The sequence below is a fragment of the Myxozyma melibiosi genome (genome assembly GCF_037950935.1).
Source record: "Myxozyma melibiosi strain Phaff 52-87 chromosome Unknown BZA70scaffold_17, whole genome shotgun sequence".
Taxonomy (NCBI): Eukaryota; Fungi; Ascomycota; class Lipomycetes; order Lipomycetales; family Lipomycetaceae; genus Myxozyma; species Myxozyma melibiosi.
Genome location: NW_027042931.1, coordinates 92191 through 111889, shown reverse-complemented (window position 1 = coordinate 111889; position 19699 = coordinate 92191). Strand labels below are relative to the sequence as shown.

The following is a 19699-nucleotide window of genomic DNA, read 5'->3' as shown; positions in this document are numbered from 1 at the left end:
TGTAAACAAATAATATCGACAGCCTCGCGTCTCGATCATAATCGCGAATATACTTACACGATAGCTAAACAAGAGTTAACGAATACCATGCATTCACATCCGAGCTGTCTTAATCAATGATTTCAGATGTCACGATTGAGCGGCATCTGCCGCCCTCATTCTTTGGTGGCATCGCGCTCTCGAACGATGGCAATATAATCACGAGCTGCTTCAGAGCTTCAGGCGGAGTCATTCGCACTCCTGGCATACAGACCATTTCCCCTGTTGTCGGGAAAGTGTGGAAAAGTACTACCTCATCTGGTCAGTCTGGTTTGTCGGAGGAAACAACTAGTACTGTGACTGGAAAACTTGCGGAGTTGCATGGTGCGGTGCCGGATTTTGATCTGAGTAGTGTATGGCTGGACTCTGCAGTTCTTGGAATCGACCGGAAATGGATCAATGCCCTAGATGGTGGTAAGTAGATCGCTTGATTTGGATGAAAAATACCGTAAAGTAACATTTAGCTGACGTTAATACTCTAGTTGATACGATGGACACCGACTCGCTTTCCGACGGCCTCGGTTTCGACGTGCCAACAGATATGGTCTCTTCCCCGCTACGTACATACACAGCTGCCAGGAGCGTACTTGCTATACTTTGGACCAAGCTGGAAGTTTCAATTATATGCCCAGCAGCAGCAGAATCGAGACAGCAGACTGTTAGTTGGAAGTTATCCGAGACTATAGCGCGGCTCGAGAAGCTGAGCTATGATCCTGGCGATGATCGCGTGTATGTGACTTCACGTACTACTCTTGAGCGATTGAGATTACATTGTAAGTCTATGAATATTGAGTGAGAGAAAGGTTTTGTATGCTAATCTGGTACGTAGCTATCGACTGGTCTACAAATCTCGGCACTCTTACAAAGAATAATTTTGCCTTCTCGCTGCTCGCGACAGGTAACGAGCACGGAGAACTGTGCTTATGGCATTTGCATCCCACGTCTGGTCCTCAACAACTGGCAGCAATTCTCATCTCTGAATCATCATGGATCACGCTCGTCAAATTCTCTCCTCCGACGGCTGATCCAAGCTCTCCCGATAACGTCACGATATACATCACCGCGGCGACAAGTCACAATGAGCTATATCTACTACCGGTCCATGTCTCCAATTGCTCTACGGAGCCAACTATACAGATCGACACACCACTACTGCTCTGTGAAAAATTCTCGTCCGCGATCACGCACTTACACTGGTGCAAAGGAGTCAACGGTATTCTAATAGCACTAGCCTCGAGCCCTCGACACACGAGAATTGTCGGTTTTAAGGTCAATAAGCACGACGCGCGCAACCTTGTGTCAGTGAAGCCTGATATTTTTACACCTATAGTAGGGGCTAGGTCAAATTGGATCAACACCGATTCCGCAGTCTGTACTGAATTAGTTTCAGCGACTGGTCAGACCGTAACCGTGCGATATGACTACGAAAGCGGAACTGCTTCTATCGTGGACGAATTGGAACATCCGAGTTTGATTGCTCAGCAAATAGCATTCAAGACTAGAACGTACTCCTCGTCCACCTTTGCCGAGATCTCTCCCAGCCTGATAGAAATGCGAGTCTACGGCTCCGCCGTCGATCAATTCGGAATCGCCGCGTGTTTATACACGCTATCCCCATCCGACAGACTACGATATCCAATCATCTCCAACCAGTCCAGCCACATTGCTTTTGCATATGACATGGACTTGACTACTTTCTGGGACACAGTCGAGCGCAGTTTCGGCAACGGCGATCTCTTTTCTCCGCGGGCGGTTTTCTGGGCTGCCAAGCTGAGCGCGTTTAACGCAAAAGTGTCGCTTGAGAACGAGAGGAAATGGATTGCGAGCTCGATTGAAGTCGTGAGTCGGAAACTGGAGAGTTGTCCATCGGCATTATCGGACGAAAACAGTTTGAGGAGATTTTATCTTTACAGCTATTCTCCGCTATGGAGGAGGGTTTTAAATATTCTCTACTCATGGAGTAAGTCAGCATCAACAGAGGACGCAGACGCAGCCGATATCCAACAATCACAACGACAAAATCTTCTGGCTATCCGCTCTGAGTTTGCCGTTGCAGTGCTAAGCCATTTTCTTCAGATGGGCAAGAATGGAAGCGAGATGGATATCTCATCTAGACGGGTACTGCATTATCACAGCCAGTTCCTGAGTCTAGCGATTTCGATCTGCGACGGTGCTCCTATCCTTTGGCCAGAGACATTAACGCATTATCAACAAACGATCGGATCTCCAAATACCGATATAGGGTTTATATGCGTCGCATGCGAAGGCCTTATCGAGATTCAATTCCAAGCTAATCGCGGCGACGAATTCTGCGTGGGTGTGTGTCGCAAGATGGGCCATAGATGGGCTATTTGCCCGATAACATTCACGCCGCTGATGAGTCTGCATCAGAGGAAATGTAACTTTTGCGGCGGGAAGGCTGTCGCTGCTGATTTCTTTGCGGAGGAAAGTGAGTCGTTCGCGGCTGGAGTTTTGAGGGTTTGCGATACGTGTTTGTATTGTGGGAATATTCTACAGACTATGTAAAACAGGGAATTTGTATAACTAATAGTGAATAAAAGAGATGGTTATTTGTGTTTCATGATATAGCAAACATCGACTCTATCTATGGCTCGTTGAGCAACTCATACTCAACGCCGATATCGCGCAAAGCATCGATAGTCTTAGCCATCATCTTCAGCACCTTCTCCTCCTCAAGTCGTCGTCCAACGATCTGCACGCCGACAGGCAATCCGTCCATCTTTGTCGCGTCGTAGTTTCTGTACGCGCCCTTGGCAACATAGTTCATCTTCTTTGTCGAGAACCCGACCGGCAGGGCGTCGATCTCCTTGTCGACGTGGATCACAGGGATCACGCCCGCGGAGTAATCGACAAGGTTGAACATGGACGCGTAGCCGACGGAGGCAAAGGCCTCGAACATACCGTTATGGGGAAGAGCAGGGGTGGCGTTGGGAACGGTGAGCAGGAAATCGATTCCAGAGTCCTTCCAGGCGTTGTAAAAGTCGTTGCGGTATCCCTCGCGCTCCATGATGAGCTCCATGTAATCAAACATCGACTTCTCGCTCCAGTTCTTCAGGAGCGTGGCAAGCACAAAGTCGCCCTTGAACTTGAGAATGAACCACGCCCAGATCTTCTTGATAAACGACGGAAGCTTGGCGATCTTGATGAACTTCATCACGCCGAGATCGTACTTTTCGCATCGGCTCAACAAGTGCGAAGTTCCCATCTTTCCGGCATCGGCGACAATCAGCTGGGTGGCAATCCGGAGAGCCTCCAAGGGAGAAGGAGGAGTAAACACCACAACCTCGTGACCCTGCTTCTTGAGCGCGTCAACAGTCAATTGAAGAGCACGAGCGCAGGCGGGCGAAGGAGTGACAACGCTGTCGTCATACATCACTCCGATCTTGAGCTTAGCAGGCAGAGTAACCTCACGCCAGGGGATCGGGTGACTGGTGTAATCGTAATCCCAGGGCTTCATGTCGATAATAGCCTTGAACACGTACTCGAGGTCCTCAAAGTACCGACACATGGGTGAGTAAATCGAGGTAATACCGTCCTGGCCACGCAGCGGCGCAGTGTTTCCAGCACGGGGAATACGGCCATAGGAAGAACGCACGGTGTACAAGCCCGCAAAGTGAGAAGGCACGCGAACAGAGCCCGCGACATCGGTGCCCATGCCGACGCGGCCACCGCCAAAAGCAAGAAGAGCAGCCTCGCCGCCGCTGGATCCACCGGCAGAGTATCCGTGAACGTGGGGGTTCTCGGTGCGGCCGAAGATGTTGTTGTAGGATTCATACGAGAGAAGAGTCGTGGGGATGTTTGTCTTGCAGTACGGGATCGCTCCTGTATCGGCTGCGGTTAGCACATTGACTCTTACTTTAAGCACCAGATTATCGAAACTCACCGGCGTCCTTCAAGAGCTTGACAAGAGTGGAGTCGTGCTTTAGAGGGTTGAACGCAAACTTGGTATATCCGAGCGTAGAGTCATATCCAGCAATCGAGACGGTGTCCTTGAACGAGATCGGGATACCGGCAAGCGCACCTACAACAGCAGTTAGCCCAGTGAGTCTTTTCCTCTCCCACCAATATGAAAATTACCATTCTTATTGCAAGTCTCAGCCCACTTCTCAGCGTCCTTGTACAAGATCTCAGTCAAGCAGTTGGTATCGAACTGCGCCTTCAGCGTCCTCTTGCCGTAAGCATGCAGGATGTCAATCGGCTTCAACTCGCCAGCCTTGACCTTCGCCGCAACTTCCGCAACGGGAGTCTTGAAAATCGCAACTTCCTCCGGCGTCTCGGGAGCTCCGTACACGGGCAAGAGCTCGGCGATGCGCTCTTCTCTTTCTTTCTGCTTTGCAGCACTAGAGCATTGTACTGTCAATTAGCCATATAGTCCCAAGCGCAATCGAGCCAGCTGCTCGTGTGAACGTCAATTGGATACACATACGCAATTTTCTTGTAGCGAAACATATCTGAACCGTGGAGTTAAACAGATATTTCCAAATAACAAAGATCGCAAGACAGACAAGAGTCAGGCTGTCAGGCGGTTTGGTTGGCTGGACGGGGTTCCATTGACCAGCGGTCAGAACTCTATTTGGGGTCCGTTCGCGATCCGATAAGCAGCCTTATCTTTTGCCGGCTCTTTTGTCTGCTCGGTCGGTCTGGGGCAGTCAGGAGGCTTGCTGTTCTTTGTTATTGATTGTATGTTTTACAATTGCATTTCTTATTGAGAAAACTTCAATATTAATTGAGCGTTGTTGTTTTTGCAGGCGTGTTCATTGGTATTCTACCCCGGCCGATTAGGCTCCTCCGATAAGTTAAAGTTTAAACACCCTCACAGCTTGCTTCGCGGATCCTTCTCTGGCGGTTTTCCAAAGACAATGAGATAATCTGTATTACTCTGTGTTAGCTGACTGTTTGGTGATCACCTTGATTTAGTAGAAAGATTACCGTTGTGGAAAACCGCAGCCGTATTATAGTCGCTCGCAGAGTTCTCTGAAAACTTGGCTAGCGGGTCGCTTCCCGACAGACGAGCGGCATACCGCCTAGCTATTTCCACAGCTCGAGGATCATTGTCAAACGCTGCATCTTCGCTTAATAGTGCAGCAGATACGATATCTGCAAAGTAGAAACCCACAGCTCGACCGCGCGAGCGCAGGCTTGCTAGTGTACTGCCTTGGATATACTTTGCCCATACTTCAAAGGATCCTAAGATCTGTTCTGAAAGTGATCGGTCGCTGTTCTGTAGTGTTTTTTCTAAGAATCTGCGGAATGCAGACACCGAGTGCTGTGCCTTTGCATGGACAACACTGACGAAATCGTCGCACTACATACAATCATATCAGCATTCATATAAGCTAAGAAAAAGCATCAACATCTAATATTGCATACCAATACGTTTGTCGTGCCTACATGCGAATATTAACGTCTGGTTAGTCCAAGTCCTTACATGAAGAAGTAGCAAAAGAGCAACTCACCCTCCCAAATAGTCAGCACCTGGGCGTCGCGCTCCAAGCGAGCAATGTTCAGCGCAGGCTCATTTTCGAGATACCCAACACCGCCCATCGCTTCCATGCACTCTGAAACTCCAGCAAGGGCGCGCTTTCCAGTATATGCTTTTACAAGCTATACTATTGTCAGAAACTCAAGCTTCTACTGCTTCCTAAATATTGGAGATCACTCACCGAAGGCAGGCACCTCATTAAAAACAGCTCGTCTGCTGAAGCACTGCCGCACTCTGATTTCCCGAGAAGTGCAACACAACGGAAGGTGATTTGCATGAGAGCATTCTGACGAACCTCGAGATCGGCCAATGTGTGCACATGCGAAGCTACTGTATGCAAAGGCTGACCAAATACTTTGCGAACTAAGGAAAATTCCTATAAAGCATAGCTAGTTAATGACCCATACTCTCGGAGGCTGAAGAGCTAAACCTCAACTACCTTGACAATCTCCAAGCTACGGCGTAGGAAAGCCGCAGCATTAACACTATTATGAATTCGAGTAATGTTCAATACCGCTGAAATCACTGCAACACCTCTTTCGCGATCGCCAATCAACTCCGCTTTCAGATTGCGTAGTTCCAGTTCAGCTGTTGGTAAAGGTTTTGTGCCAAGTTTGTTCTTCAGCCGTACTATATTTGCACCTCCGGATTTGATATCACCCAGGAAGCAACTCAGTTTACCCTTCTCGTGTTCCCGAGCCAAAAGAAGGGCTACTTGCGAGTCTGTGGCAGATGAAAACCATTTGAAACCACTGACTTCGTACTTGTTTTCAGTTCCCGGTAGCTTGGTAGCGTACGTTTCCGTTCCGGAGACATCTGAGCCGCCAGATCTCTCAGTCATCCACTGACCTGAGGTCCAGAAGTTTGATGGATCGCGGCTTGTCAGGTGGTCAAAGACATCGCGCCTGACGCCGTAGATCTCCAGTACTCGGGCACAACCGTCGGTCATTGCCAGAGGACATGTGAACAAAGCGGACGAGGGTGCGTATAGATAGTACCTATGATTTCCAGTCAGCCAAGATTTTCCCAACCATGAAAGCTGAAGCACTCACTTAAGAAACTGGTATACTCGACTGTCTTGACCGTATTTTCGCTCATATGCTGCTGCGATGATTCTGAAAGCAGAGGCTATCAGTAGGGTTTTCAACAGAGAGAATATAAGATGGTGATTACCCATGCGATGCAGCTAGATCTTTTTCCTTCTTCCAACCATAGGATGTTCTTAATCTGTTCACTCTGTTTCCGAAAGCATCATACGTCTCGACCGTAGGTGGATTGCTCTCGGCATCTTGAACATAGTCAAAGATCTCGTCAGACACGACATACTGGCCGAAGTCGTGTAGGTCAGAAAGAACATCTTCTGAGACTTCTTTCGGTAGACGATCTGAAATACAACAAACGTCAGCATTGGTCTTAGCAGTAGGAGCAGGGGCATATTACTGGTAAATATTCGCTGGAGACTTGGATCAGAGGTGAATTGGTTCCGCAACTGCGGTGTGCTTTGGATAAATCCGGAAGATGCCGAAGCTGCTGCCATAGTGCTGATAATATATACTAAGTGGTTATAAGTAAAAGAATATCAAAGACAAATACAACAAATGCTCTTCTTCAAGATCATCGCGTGCTCTCGACCGGCAACTGCAGCCGTCAAACCCCGCATTGACAATCACGTGATTCAATATTTACGTTTGTCCCAAACAAGAAAAACCTTAAAGTGAGTGAAACCTTAATTTTCAGGAGCGAGTTCGGGAAATGTCAACAGACCACAACTCTCTCCTGGCTCCTCCTCCTTTGTTTATCATTTCGTCACCTTTCGCAACCGCCTTTTGTGTAGTTTGTTTGCAGGTTGTTGCTGCTTTGGTATGTTTGCTTTTGATCTTGATCTTGTTTGATCCTATAACTGTTTGTTTATAGTACTAACGCATAGACGTCGTCGGCCTCAGTCGGATCATTCGATATTCGTCGAGTTCCTGTGGATCTCTGATTGTAATTTGATTCCGCCCCACCGCAGTACTGCCAACCGAGAACATGTCCTCTTCAAAGGGCAGCGGAAAGGTTAGTGCCGTCTACCTGCCACTTCCATTCACCGGTACTAACAACGATCATCCAACAGGAGAATATCCCCTTCTCGTCGGCTGGTAACGTACCAATGCGACCCGGCGCTTCCTCTAGAAAGCAAAAGAATGCTGCGACCAGAAATCAAGATGTTCAATTTGTCACCGATATTGGACATGAGCTACTTCTCGAATGCCGCAAGCTGCAGGCTCAAGTCGTCGAAAAGGATGCAAAGTTGAAGGAGTCGGATGCCGTGCGTACTCAGCTCGAGTCGGTAGTTGAAGGGCTGGAGGCGAGAGTGAGAGCTCTTGATGAGTCGGAGGGTATGTGGCTGCTTTGATAATCTAGATCGCTCTTTATTTGGCTTCACAGTGCTAACTTGCTCCTACAGAGAAATATAAAGAAGAGAATTGGAATCTCGAGATGCGCATCCAGCAACTTGAATCAGAGACTTCGAACGCATCTGATCGTCTGTCAAAGATCAATCTTGAGAACTCTCAGACTCTAAAATTATATACCGCTCAGCTAGAAACAATCGAAGCCTTGCAGCAGCACGAAAGCGAGCTCCAATCTGAGCTTGACACCCTTCGAAGCCGATATGACAACGACATAACCGATTACGAGAAAGAGACTTCGAAATTGCGCGAGGATAATGAGACTTTGACCGAGAACGTGAAGCAGCTTTCGACTCAGCTAGAAGAGAGCACGCGCCGTGCTCAAGCCTGGGAGAACTCACCATCCCGCGACACTACCATTGACACGACCTCGCCGGATGCCGGATTTTCTGACGACCCCAAGACTCCTGAGCGATCCCCGCCCATGTCTCCCGTCAAGCAAACTCCCGCCCATAATATGGTTCTTGAAGGTCAGACTCTGAAAGCCTCACTTACTCATGCCCATCGACTTGTCACTACACTCAAGGGTACTGTTCATCGTGAAAAGACCGAAAAGCTGGAGTTGCGACGACAATTAGCAGAGGCGCTAGAGGAGATTGACGCTTTGCGCAGCAAAACCAAGGGCAACAGAAAATCGAAACTGGCGTCCGTGGCTCAATCTACTCGTCGCACTCTCGGTCTCGCAGGTCGAAAGGCGGAATACCGCATCTCAACCGATCTCGAGGATCCGGAGGATGATATCAACTGGGAATCCTTCAACGGTTCGAATAGCGATGCTCAGTATAGGTCTGCCCGGGAGTCGACTGTGGACGAAACTGACACCGGATTTGAGACTGCGCGGGATGCCCCTACGAGCGATGGGGAGAGTTTTGTTACCGACGATTATCGCACCGGTATGGAAACTGCATACAGTGACGATAACTTGACGGAAACAGAGGACTCTGCTGCCCAGCGTTCTTCGGTATACTCGTTCCGAACTGCGAGTACTGACGACGACGAAGGATCCAGTGCTAGATTCCTCAAGTCCAGATTCGGTCAACGGATAGTCTCAAGAGGCGCCAAGCGCGATAGCGGCAATTTCGGCACGCCTCAGCCACTATTCAATGAGCTTGGCTCAAGCCCCTACAGTTCTCGCGAGGACGATACTCCAAAGAAGGGTGCTGAAGTTGAGACTGCTGACGCAGAGGCCATGACAGAGCCCTGGGAGCCTGAGCGTGTGGTTACTATTGAGACCGTCAAGGCTGATGCGCTTGCGCTCTCAATGGTTGCCATCCCGGCGGAATCTTATAACGCTTTGGTGAACCGCAAGATAACTGCCGACTCTGTGCAGCAGGATGCAAAGGGTCTATCGATGATTGCTTTACCTTTAGACCAGTACGATGCTTTGATGAACCGGCCTATCACAGAAGAGTCGCTGGCTGCGGATGCTGAGAAGCTGTCAATGGTTGCTCTACCCAAGGAAACTCATCACTCATTGGTCAACCGCGAAATTACAGACGAGTCGGTACGTGCAGACGCGGAAGTACGCTCCTTGGTCGTCATCCCCAAGGATGAATACTCAACTCTGACTGCTGAGCGTGTCATTACTCCTGAGTCAGTAATCAGCGACGCAGAAGCTGCAGCAATGGTTGCGATGAGCAAGGATGAATATGACCAGATCGTGAATCGCAAACCAACGCCTGAGTCTGTCGCTGCCGATGCCTCTAGTCTCTCGCTGGTTGCTGTACCCGCGTCCGAATATGATGAGCTGGTCAACCGCAAGCCGACTGTTGAGTCTGTTGTCGCTGAGGCTGCCAGCCTATCGATGACCGCGGTGCCAACTGAGGAGTACGAGAAGCTTGTCAACCGCAAGCCTACTACGGAGTCTGTGACTGCTGAGGCTGCCTGTCTCTCCTTGGTCGCAGTTGCGGCGGCTGAATATGACGCGCTTGTCAACCGCAAGCCAACAGCTGAGTCGGTTGCTGCTGAGGCTGCTAGTCTATCGCTGACTGCCGTGCCAACTGAGGAGTATGAAAAGCTTGTTAACCGCAAGCCAACGGTCGAGTCTGTTGCAGCTGAGGCTGCTAGTCTGTCTTTAGTTGCGGTTCCCACAGTTGACTACGACGCACTCGTCAACCGCAAGCCAACTATTGAGTCTGTTTCTGCAGAGGCCTCTAGTTTGTCCTTGGTCGCTGTACCGGCGACTGAGTATGACGAACTTGTCAACCGCAAGCCTACTATTGAATCTGTTTCTGCAGAGGCCTCCAGTTTGTCTTTGGTCGCAGTCCCTGCGACTGAGTATGACGAACTCGTCAACCGCAAGCCAACAGTCGAGTCTGTCTCTGCTGAAGCTGCTAGTTTGTCGATGACAGCGGTGCCAACTGAAGAATACGAGCAGTTGGTTAATCGCAAGCCTACCGCTGAGTCGGTTGCTGCCGATGCTGCCGCTGTCTCGATGGTTGCGCTGGCTCTGCACGAACATGATGCTCTGGTGAATCGCAAGATAACTCCTGAGACTGTGATTGCAGATGCTTCTTCGATCTCGATGGTTGCTGTTCCACAGGAGAAGTATCACGAGCTTGAAAACCGCCCAATTACGAAGGAGTCCGTCGTCTCGGATGCCCTATCTCTTTCGATGGTTGCGGTCTCTAAGGATGAGTACGATGAGCTTGTCGCTCGCCAGTTGACTCCGGAGTCTATGCTTGCAGAGGCTACTGCCAAAAATATGGTGATTTGTCCGCAGGCAGAGTATGACTTGCTGAAGAACAGGCCCATCACAAGAGAGTCTGTTTTGGAGGATGCAACTTCCTTGTCTATGGTCGCGATATCCAAGGAAGAGTACGACTCACTCGTCAACCGCGTTATCACTGTAGAGTCAGTCAAGGCAGATGCTGAAACGCTCTCTATGGTTGCGATTCCGAAGAGCGAATACGATAGTCTGGTTGCCCGCAAGTCGAGCAAGGAGAGTCTTTTGGAAGACGCCGCGGCTCTTTCTATGGTGGCCTTGCCTATCGCTGCTTACAACTCATTGCTTGAAAAGCCTCAAGTCTCACCTGAGACGGTTGCCGCCGATGCGGCATCTCTTTCTATGGTAGCTGTGCCGAAATCTGAACTCTCCGACATGCTGGCTAGTGCTCGATCCGAGGCTTTGTCTACTCGCACAATCGATACGGACACTGTCCTGCAGGATGCTGCAAAGTGTTCGATGGTTGCGATGACTGCGGAGGATTATTCCGCGGCCTTGGGCAGCGTGCGCTCGGAGGCACTTGAGAAGCGTCCGGTCACGAAAGAATCAGTGATTGATGATGCTTCGCGTTGTTCGATGATTGCAATGTCACAAGAGGATCTGGAGAAGACCATCTCTGCCGCTGAGCAAAAGGCGCTTTCAGAGCGTACTGTTTCTGCTGAATCTATCGCTGCCGACGCTGCCGCCCTATCACTGGTTCCTGTTGCCAAGGAGACTTATGAGCTTTTGACGAAGGAGAAGACAGTCGAGTCGGTATCTGAGGATGCTGCCAAGTTTTCGATGCGTGTTTTGCCCGTTGACCAGTATGAGGAGTTGACAGCACCCAAGGTTGTGACAGCTGAATCGGTCATGGCTGAAGCGGCGGAGTTATCGATGGTTGCCATGAAGAAGGACGACTTTGCCGACCTTTTGAGGAGCACGGAAGATAAAGCTCTTGCCAGCCGGGAGATCACTGTTGATACATTGGCGACCGATGCGGCGGCCTTGTCTATGGTGGCCGTTGCGAAGGAGGAATACGACTCGCTTGTCAATCGGGAGATTACTGAAGACTCGGTTCGTGCTGATGCCGGCAAGGTATCTATGCTTGCTCTTACTGAGCAGGAGATGTCTGCCGAGATTGGGCATGCGGTTCAACACGCTCTGGAGAATCGGGTAGTTGATGATGCTACGGTGGCTAAAGATGCAGAGTCTTTGAGCATGGTTGCTTTACCGGCTGAGGAACTTGAGCAGCTGAAGACCAGAGAAGTCACCGAAGAGACTGTTGTGAGGGACGCTGAGCAGTTGTCGATGATTGCTCTTACACAAGAGCGGTTCGATGAGATACTTGAGCAGACCGAGGCTGATGCTGTCTCGAACAAGATTCTGACACCTGAGAGCGTGGCGATGGAGGCAGCTGCTCTTTCGCTGACGGTTATTCCAAACAGTGTCTACAACAGTCTTGTCAATCGCAAGGTCACTGCCGATAGTGTTTGCAAAGATGCCGAGAGTTTGGGTATGATTGCAGTCACAAAGGAGAAGTTTGACGAAATCATCTCGACGAGTGCAAAGAGCAGAGAGCAGCAGATTGAGCAACCTATGACGGCCGAGAAGTTATCAGAGGCTGCTGCTGCGCTTTCGATGACTGTTATTCCATTGGAAAAGTACCAGGCTCTTACAAACAAGCACAAAGTGAGCCCGTCCATGAGCTCTCGCGCTTTCTCGGATATCGCCAGCGAACGATCTGTGCGCAGCCCTGTGAATGCTGCAGCGGATCTTGGTATGCACCAGAGAAGCAGACAGAGTTCGATGTACGATGTTTCGGATCAACACAGTCAGATGGGCAGTTCTGTCATGCACTCTGAGTCGGAGGTTAGCCCTGAGGAGCAGATGCACGCGGCTGCTATTCGGGCAGTTACCAAGACGATGATTGGAGACACTCTTTGGAAGTATACCAGGAAGATGGGACGACAGACGTTGTCAGGAAACCGGCATGCGCGATACTTCTGGATTCATCCTTACACTCGAACGTTGCACTGGAGCAAAGAAGAGCCTCCGAGAAATGGAGGCGAAGTCCATGCAAAGTCCGCTCTGATTGAGGAAGTACATGTCGTTCATGACGATAACCCGTTCCCACCCGGACTGTTTAATAAGAGCATTGTGATCAAGACACCCGCTAGAGTTCTACAGGTGACATGCTTAACTCAGGCCGAGCACGAGACATGGGTTTTTGCGTTGTCCTTCCTCCTTCTTCGGAGTAGTTCTGGCGAATCCCGTATGCAGGAAATCAACAACAGCTCGCTCCACGGGCCCACGAGATACAACCCAAGACCATCGTTCCAAATGACGCCTTCAAGCTCGATGACGGGTGGATTTGCGATGCCTCGTTCAGGATCAGTGGCTTCACATCAGAACTACATGAGAGCCGCAAGCCTGCGCCCTGTGCCATCTTTGCAGAGTCGTGGGCGGTCAGGCCATTCTGTGCCGGCGCGGCCGCTGAGAAGCCAAGCGTCGGTTGGAAAGCTGTCGACATTGCTTCGGCCGCCGACGGGGTCTAGTACTACTCCCGGTCCGAGCAGAGAGATGTCTGTTGAGAGCGTCGCTGCTCTTCGTGCAAAGGCCGAAGAAGACGGTGAGGGATTAGAGAATGTTAGGGTGTGCTGCGATGGTGAGTTAAGCTGGCTTTGAGGTATTGTTGAATGGCAGAGTACTAATCATTTTGGATTATAGGCAAGCACGATGTATCAAAACTGAATCGTCACCGACACCATTGATTGTTTACCAGTTCTTTGCTTTTTAGTTGACTCACACTCATTCATATACACTCATTTTTTGTACTTTTTCTAATTCGGACACTCGATTGAGCCGAATCACTGTCACTCCTTTTGTCACTCTTTTGATATTAAAATGATTTATGTATTTGTTTTCTTTCATGTGTTTGATTTTCTTGTTTTATTTAGATGAGGTTGAGATTGTTTCCAGGTTTTAAGTGGTAGTAGTGTTGTTCATGTGCTTTATTGATACCGCAAATATATTTGATATAACCAGAATACTCCCTAAACCATTGAGGAAATCTATTATCGATGCACCTTTTTCGATTTCCGTGAACCTAAACTAAGCAACGGCCGTTTTGTAGGCGCAGACTTCTTATTCCTCTCCTCGCTGTCGGGACGTCGTGTGTCGTTGTGATCTGAAGTGTTTGATAACTGCGAGGACGAGAAGGAGAATGAAGAGGACGACGGCAGCGAGTATGGATTTTCTGGAGTTTCTTTCTCTGGATGTCTGGGATGTGTAGAGATTTCGATTATGCCGGCGGTTTCAGGTCTTGAATCTTCTGGTGAGGAGGCGGTGTTTGCGTTCACGAGAGGTGCGCTGGCGAGTTGGAAGCCTTGCTGTCGTAGTGGGGATAAGGCGGGGGTGCGTGGTGTCAGTGCGTTCTTTGCGGTAGGTGTCGGTGTCGGGGTAGCTGTGGATGATAATTTTGAAGTTGTGGATTTGATGGATAGAGGCGTGGGTAGCTGAGTGTTTTTCTGGATGTCGATTGTGGCGGTTGTCGGATTCGGTGCATGGCGGGTGGGAAGTAGAGACTTTGTTGTGCTGGGGAGAGGGGTATGCAGCGATGGTGTGTCTGACAAAGTGCCTTTCGGGGGTGACGTCTTGGGGATGTTAGTCGTTGGTCTAGTAGTAAATAGTATGGCCGATACGTACATGACTGAGAGTAGTAGGAGCAGTGCGAAGAAGCGGAAACCTCGTTTGCAGAAGCATATTCTTCACGCCCGGTGAGATAAAAGACTGGATATCAGCAATACTCGTCTTTGGCGTTCCTTTCAACCGCGGGGGCGACAACCTCATTGCTTTCCGACGAGCCGGTGTAGCTGCAGGAGACGCTGCCGCCGACGACGATGATGGGGGCGGACCGGTGCGGTTTTTGCTCGCGAGGGAGCGTTGGCGGATGACGACGGAGACGTCTTGGATGAATGTCGCGTTCTGGTCTTCGATTGTGATAATGTGCTTGTCCATCGTGATTGTCTCGCCGAGCTCGAGGTGGGAGCGTTTGAGATACTTGCTGTCCTGGGGGTGAGTTAGTGCTAAAGTCCGATGTGGGAGAGAAGAGTGGAGACGTACGAGAAGAGTTCGATCAGATGAGTACAGCATCAGTCGTTTATTAAACGTATGAAGTTTCACGATTCCTATAACAAACAAGAAAGGAGCTCAGTCAGCCAGATGTCTTCTTCTCGAGGATCATATCAACGACATATACATACCGTCGTTCCAGGTCTTTCGCTTCTGCGTCATCTGCGCGGTCCAGAGCACATCATACGAGAGTATTTCGTGATTAATAGGCGACACCGATTCATCGTCCTCCATCGTTCCCTCCTGTTATCGCTTCTGTTCTTCCTTATTTCAATAATTATCGAGAACGCGGCCAAAGCAAATCATAATCACGAGAAAACAAACAAAAGCGCGCGGTCACGTTACCACGCGCCGCGTCTTCTAGTTAGGACTTTCTCCACCACCGCCGCCGATGATGATGATGATCACTTCTCTGTCCATCTCTGTTCGCTCGCCACGCGCTTTTGTTGCATCTGATGATCATCATTAATGAGTGGATGACGTTGTGTTGTTGAGGATTGACATGGGATTAATTGAAGGAAGGGTGGCGCTGGGTGTGGGAGGTTGGATGGGCTGCTTTGAATCAATTCACTCAACTGTTTGAGACCGATGCTGTCGGATATGCAACTACATTTCTACTGTCTCCGGTAATATCTGCTTACTATACGTCTGGTTACTCTGTCTGGTGCTATTATTATGTATTGCGAAAGTGCTGCCTCAGACTCTCTGATTGCACAAAACCCGCTAGATCCGCTCACGCCAGCGTTCCTCGCTCGTTCATTACATCATTCACCCATACCCATCTGACCAAACCGCTGACTGCTCCTACGCCTTCTCTGACTGACCAACGAGCTACGGAATTGCTACACGTGCTGGACAGGCTGCCTTGCCTAAACCCATCGCGTTCATGCCATGTGCGTTGCTCGGGTTATTTGCGAGTACTGTGCTTCTATTCCTACCTGCTCCGGTCAGAAAAAGCGAGTGATGATGTCAAGCAGAAAATATACGACCTCTCATGACGACTGCAGAATGACAAGTCAAGCGCGACTTCATACCCGACGACAGATGAAGCGGGCATCGTGGGGTATTTGCAACAACCCACCCCAGCACAGACACCACCCACCAACCACCACATTTTATAATTCCATCTCCGAGTGCACAGACATCCATCCCTTTTTCCCCTACTTCCCCAATCCACCAGATCGACAACCGGACGTCTTCCACTTCCGGTCTCCGCCATGCCTCCCACGGCGCGCACATGGCGCTCTAGCCTCTCGCGTGGCGCCGGAATCTGGGCGGTTTCCCAAACGAGGATTTTTTTGTCTCGGTCTGGTTTTTTGTCCAAGATTTGTAGTCGGCCGAGAGGAAAGAGTGCGCTTGGCTTGGCCTTCTGAGATGAATGATCTGGTGCTGGTTGAGGAAAGAAAGAGAACCCCGCGCACGTGAGCAAGAAGGAGTAATGCTGCGACTTTGTGGTGGACTACTCCACCGTCTAGTCTCAACACTTACATTTCATCATGAATGAATGACCAGCACAGCTGACCTCCCAATCCCCGAAATCACAACCTACGACCTCTCCTACCCCATACTCCTCCGGACCCCGGCCGGCCCGCGACCGACCGACCGGTCCGATCTTGCGCCATCGCAAGGCATCAACTCATCGGACCTCCGCCTCTCGTCTCGTCAAAGCAAGGCGCTCCGTGCGCAACTAGTTTCATATACAAGCACCCGTACTGATGTGAAGTGAAAATCCCGCCTCGGGTTAGGTGAGACCCTTTGGACCCGTTTCGAGATATTTTGAGCCGAGTGCTATTCCTCCCCCAGATCCTCCTGTTTTTCCTTCCACTTTTCTTTGTTTCGTCAGATGTATGGATTTGCAAACAAAGCGACCTTCAGGCGCGGAAACCTCCCATTCCGATCAATTATTTTATTCCACCTTTTATCTCCAAGCATCCAAAAACAGACTTATAAACTCCAACCTTGTGCACACAGCCTGCGGCGCGTCGCCGATGCCATGTGCGCCATCGCTCGCATGGTAGGACCATCCGCGTCCGATGGCAAAAGCAACGCGGTGATAGAGTTGGAGGGGCAAAGTATGCAAGGCCGATGATGGGTGCTGATATCTCTTGAGTGTGGGAAGAGGTGGTTTGTTGCTGTCTTTTTGAGGATGAGAAGGGTGTTTAGTTATAGCTGTTGTGCGGTTGCGACATGAGACGATTTTATCATAATTGTGTTATGTATCATATATATATTACGTACATCATTCCCCGTATAAAAATACACCAAATCATTAAAAACTCCAACAAAACCATCTCATCTTTACCAAAAACAACAACACAAACATAAAAGTACGTACTCCAAAAACGTAAAGAACACTGCGCCACATAAAAAGGTCATTGCTCCGATACACAGTCTATCGGCTTTCCAGATTTTTTGTCCCACAAAATACATAGAAAAAGTACATAGTCATTATAATCATAGAGACATCATCAAACATTAGAAAACATAGAGAAGTTGAAAGAGAGGGGGTTATATATAAGTCACGGCAGTGAAATCAGGATTCGCCATCGGCATCATAACCTCCATCTGATGATCCGCATACTCCGTCAACATGCCGTCCACCGCAGCCCCATTCAGCGCCGCCAACCAGCACGGCTCGTACTTCCCCGCCGCTGCTGGTGCTGGGGCGGTAGCTGGCATGGCGGCGTCAGGGAGATAGATGAGGTCGGAGTGGTCTAGCATGCTGCTGCTGTTGTCGATCGCGGCAGGAGGGGAGATGAGACCGCTGGGACTGTCTTCGAAGGCGCTGAAGTAGGCTAGGTCTGGAGTCGCGAGGGGGATGGTGCCGGGGGAGGAGTAGTCGTCCTTGACGGCGTGGCAGGGCATGTAGTCCGATCCAATGTGCTGCTGGACTTGATGCGTGTGCTGCTCCTGCTCATCAGGCAACAGATCCATCTGCGAATACAGATCCAAGAGCGTCTCGACCTCCTCGCTGTAGTCGCGGTAGTCCGCCTGTCCAAAGACAATGTACCGCACAGACCGGTAGGTCGAATCCGGGATGTTGACGGACTGCATCGTGCGGGCTTGCCAGCGCAGCACGGACTTGTAGCCCTCGCACTTCAGGTTCAGACGGTTGCAGTTGCTGCACGAGGGCATGCGTTGGTCGCAGCGCTTGTGGCGGGCGCGGCAGGTCAGGCAGCCTGGTGCGGTGTTAGCTTGGTGGTGCGAGAGAGTAGTGTGGGAGAGGGGGGGATTTACCTGACCGGGAACGGGGTTCTCTGTCGATTCGGCGGCGGGTGATGATGCCGTTATTACTGCTCCGGTCGCGCGCCATGATGATCTTCTGGTGGTGTATTGTCGTGTAGAGCGGTGTAGAGCGGTGTAGAGCAGGTGTAGAGCAGGCGTAGAGCAGCTGTAGAGGGAAAGTATTGAGCGCCTCCAGACAAATCTTCTTAAGCGCGACTGTTATCTTGGACTTCAGGAGCTAGAGAAAAAAGACGACAGACGAGGCGACAGCACCAACTTATACCCTCCTCCAGTCCGGTCCGGAAGTACCCTCCAAACGATACAACCCAGGGCAAAAAGCACGTACTTCCGAAAACGGGGCGAAAGTCTCGGTCCCAGATAAGCGAGCTCGCGAGGCACCACCACAGTATAGATGATAAGTGTATTCAAAGATATACGCCAGCAAGAGCAAAGAGAGCACAGAGAGAGAGAGAGGAAGGGTTGTGTCATTTTCCGGCTGGAAATGCCGTCGCCGGCCCTAGACGGCCACGTGAAGTTGTAAAACGCCTATGTTGTATGGCGCGCTGGGAAAGCATAACAGTCGCTTGCAGGCACTGCGGCAGCAGTCCGAGAGTGCTTCAGTACGGGCGAAGTGGATCCCGACGTAGCTTTTTTCTTCTCTTACGAAGCCTACACCCACACACACAGAGGATATCAGGAATACGCTCTCGGAGAGTTTACCGCCACGTGCCCGCCTCCTTCTCGGGAGAGCTGCGTGCTTCGCCCTTTTGTTTCTCAGTAGTCAAATGGCAAGAACTGCGGACCCCGAAGAGCTTAACTTTGTAGTTGTTTTTCTCTCGAGAAGAGATGGCGAAATGGTGGGCGTTCGGCTTTTGATGATCCGGGACCCCGGAACTTCTATGATCCGGGGATGGATTAGGACGGGGTAAGTAGACAGATAATCGTCACTCTCAGAGGACTGTGAGAAAGTAAACGAGGTGGTAGCAACAGCAGGCAGGCCAAGGATCCGTCTTCAGAAAACAGCAAGTGTAGCAAGAAAAAATCACGCCAGAATCCCATCCTTCTCTCCAAAAAAGGAACAAGACAAGAGAAAAAGCAAAGCTGCTCAGTTACAGAAATAAGAGAGGAGGGGAAAAAAAAATACAAATCTGGAATGCCGCCAGGCACGCAGCAAGAGTAGATGAGCGGCCATGGCAATGTAGCGAGGAGGAGGGGAGTTTATTGAGAGTATTGCGTGCGTTCGAGGGAGGGATTGAGGACGGGAGGGCAGGCAGGTGGGAGGCACATGGCGTTTTTGAGTCAAAAGCTGCCGAGCTGCCGGTGCGGATTAGTAAACTGAGGTGTTTAGTGGTTCTGACCACGTTTTTTGGTGGGATAGTCGAGTGAGATAGTAGAGTGGGTATCAGACAGCGAGGGTGTTGTATTTGCAGAGTGTGGATGTTTGAGATATCAACAGAAGTTCAAAGACAGAATATTTCTAGTATCATTCAGTCAACAGTATAATCACAATAATCGACAAGAATCCACAATCGTGATAACTACCAATGTCGGGACAACCAGAGTAAGGAAGGAGAATAAAGAGAGCCGCCGCACTACACTTCCGCCAACTTCAAAGTAAATAAACCCGCTTAAGTTGACTACTCCAAA

The 19699-nt window shown here is 50.0% G+C and overlaps 6 protein-coding genes across 6 annotated transcripts; 2 read left to right on the top strand and 4 right to left on the bottom strand.

Moving 5' to 3' along the window:
- Window positions 1-52: 52 nt before the first annotated feature.
- On the top strand, window positions 53-2607 carry BZA70DRAFT_285902 (uncharacterized protein). The gene is made up of 3 exons (XM_064913813.1): window positions 53-453; window positions 522-812; window positions 869-2607. The coding sequence occupies exons 1-3, from the start codon at window positions 117-119 to the stop codon at window positions 2563-2565; spliced, it is 2325 nt and encodes a 774-aa protein (XP_064765519.1). The 5' UTR covers window positions 53-116; the 3' UTR covers window positions 2566-2607.
- Window positions 2605-4929, bottom strand: BZA70DRAFT_102087 (amidase signature domain-containing protein). Its single transcript, XM_064909329.1, has 4 exons — window positions 4487-4929; window positions 4138-4400; window positions 3944-4081; window positions 2605-3882 (listed from the first exon to the last, which is right to left on the bottom strand). The coding sequence occupies exons 1-4, from the start codon at window positions 4507-4509 to the stop codon at window positions 2645-2647; spliced, it is 1662 nt and encodes a 553-aa protein (XP_064765518.1). The 5' UTR covers window positions 4510-4929; the 3' UTR covers window positions 2605-2644.
- BZA70DRAFT_102107 (uncharacterized protein) lies at window positions 4649-7155 on the bottom strand. The gene is made up of 9 exons (XM_064909330.1): window positions 6983-7155; window positions 6716-6926; window positions 6595-6657; window positions 5982-6540; window positions 5724-5918; window positions 5517-5664; window positions 5431-5447; window positions 4990-5365; window positions 4649-4929 (listed from the first exon to the last, which is right to left on the bottom strand). Exons 1-9 carry the CDS (start codon window positions 7077-7079, stop codon window positions 4874-4876), a joined length of 1722 nt encoding a protein of 573 aa, XP_064765517.1. The 5' UTR covers window positions 7080-7155; the 3' UTR covers window positions 4649-4873.
- Window positions 7156-7340: 185 nt separating this feature from the next.
- On the top strand, window positions 7341-13619 carry BZA70DRAFT_102041 (uncharacterized protein). Its single transcript, XM_064909327.1, has 5 exons — window positions 7341-7402; window positions 7486-7597; window positions 7656-7920; window positions 7989-13361; window positions 13424-13619. Exons 2-5 carry the CDS (start codon window positions 7571-7573, stop codon window positions 13465-13467), a joined length of 5709 nt encoding a protein of 1902 aa, XP_064765516.1. The 5' UTR covers window positions 7341-7402; window positions 7486-7570; the 3' UTR covers window positions 13468-13619.
- BZA70DRAFT_102044 (uncharacterized protein) lies at window positions 13576-15142 on the bottom strand. Its single transcript, XM_064909328.1, has 4 exons — window positions 14959-15142; window positions 14819-14883; window positions 14402-14764; window positions 13576-14349 (listed from the first exon to the last, which is right to left on the bottom strand). Exons 1-4 carry the CDS (start codon window positions 15059-15061, stop codon window positions 13771-13773), a joined length of 1110 nt encoding a protein of 369 aa, XP_064765515.1. The 5' UTR covers window positions 15062-15142; the 3' UTR covers window positions 13576-13770.
- Window positions 15143-17335: 2193 nt separating this feature from the next.
- Window positions 17336-18140, bottom strand: BZA70DRAFT_292252 (uncharacterized protein; the record flags this gene model as incomplete). Its single annotated transcript, XM_064914365.1, has 2 exons — window positions 17336-18006; window positions 18065-18140. 2 exons carry the CDS (start codon window positions 18138-18140, stop codon window positions 17336-17338), a joined length of 747 nt encoding a protein of 248 aa, XP_064765514.1.
- Window positions 18141-19699: the final 1559 nt, after the last annotated feature.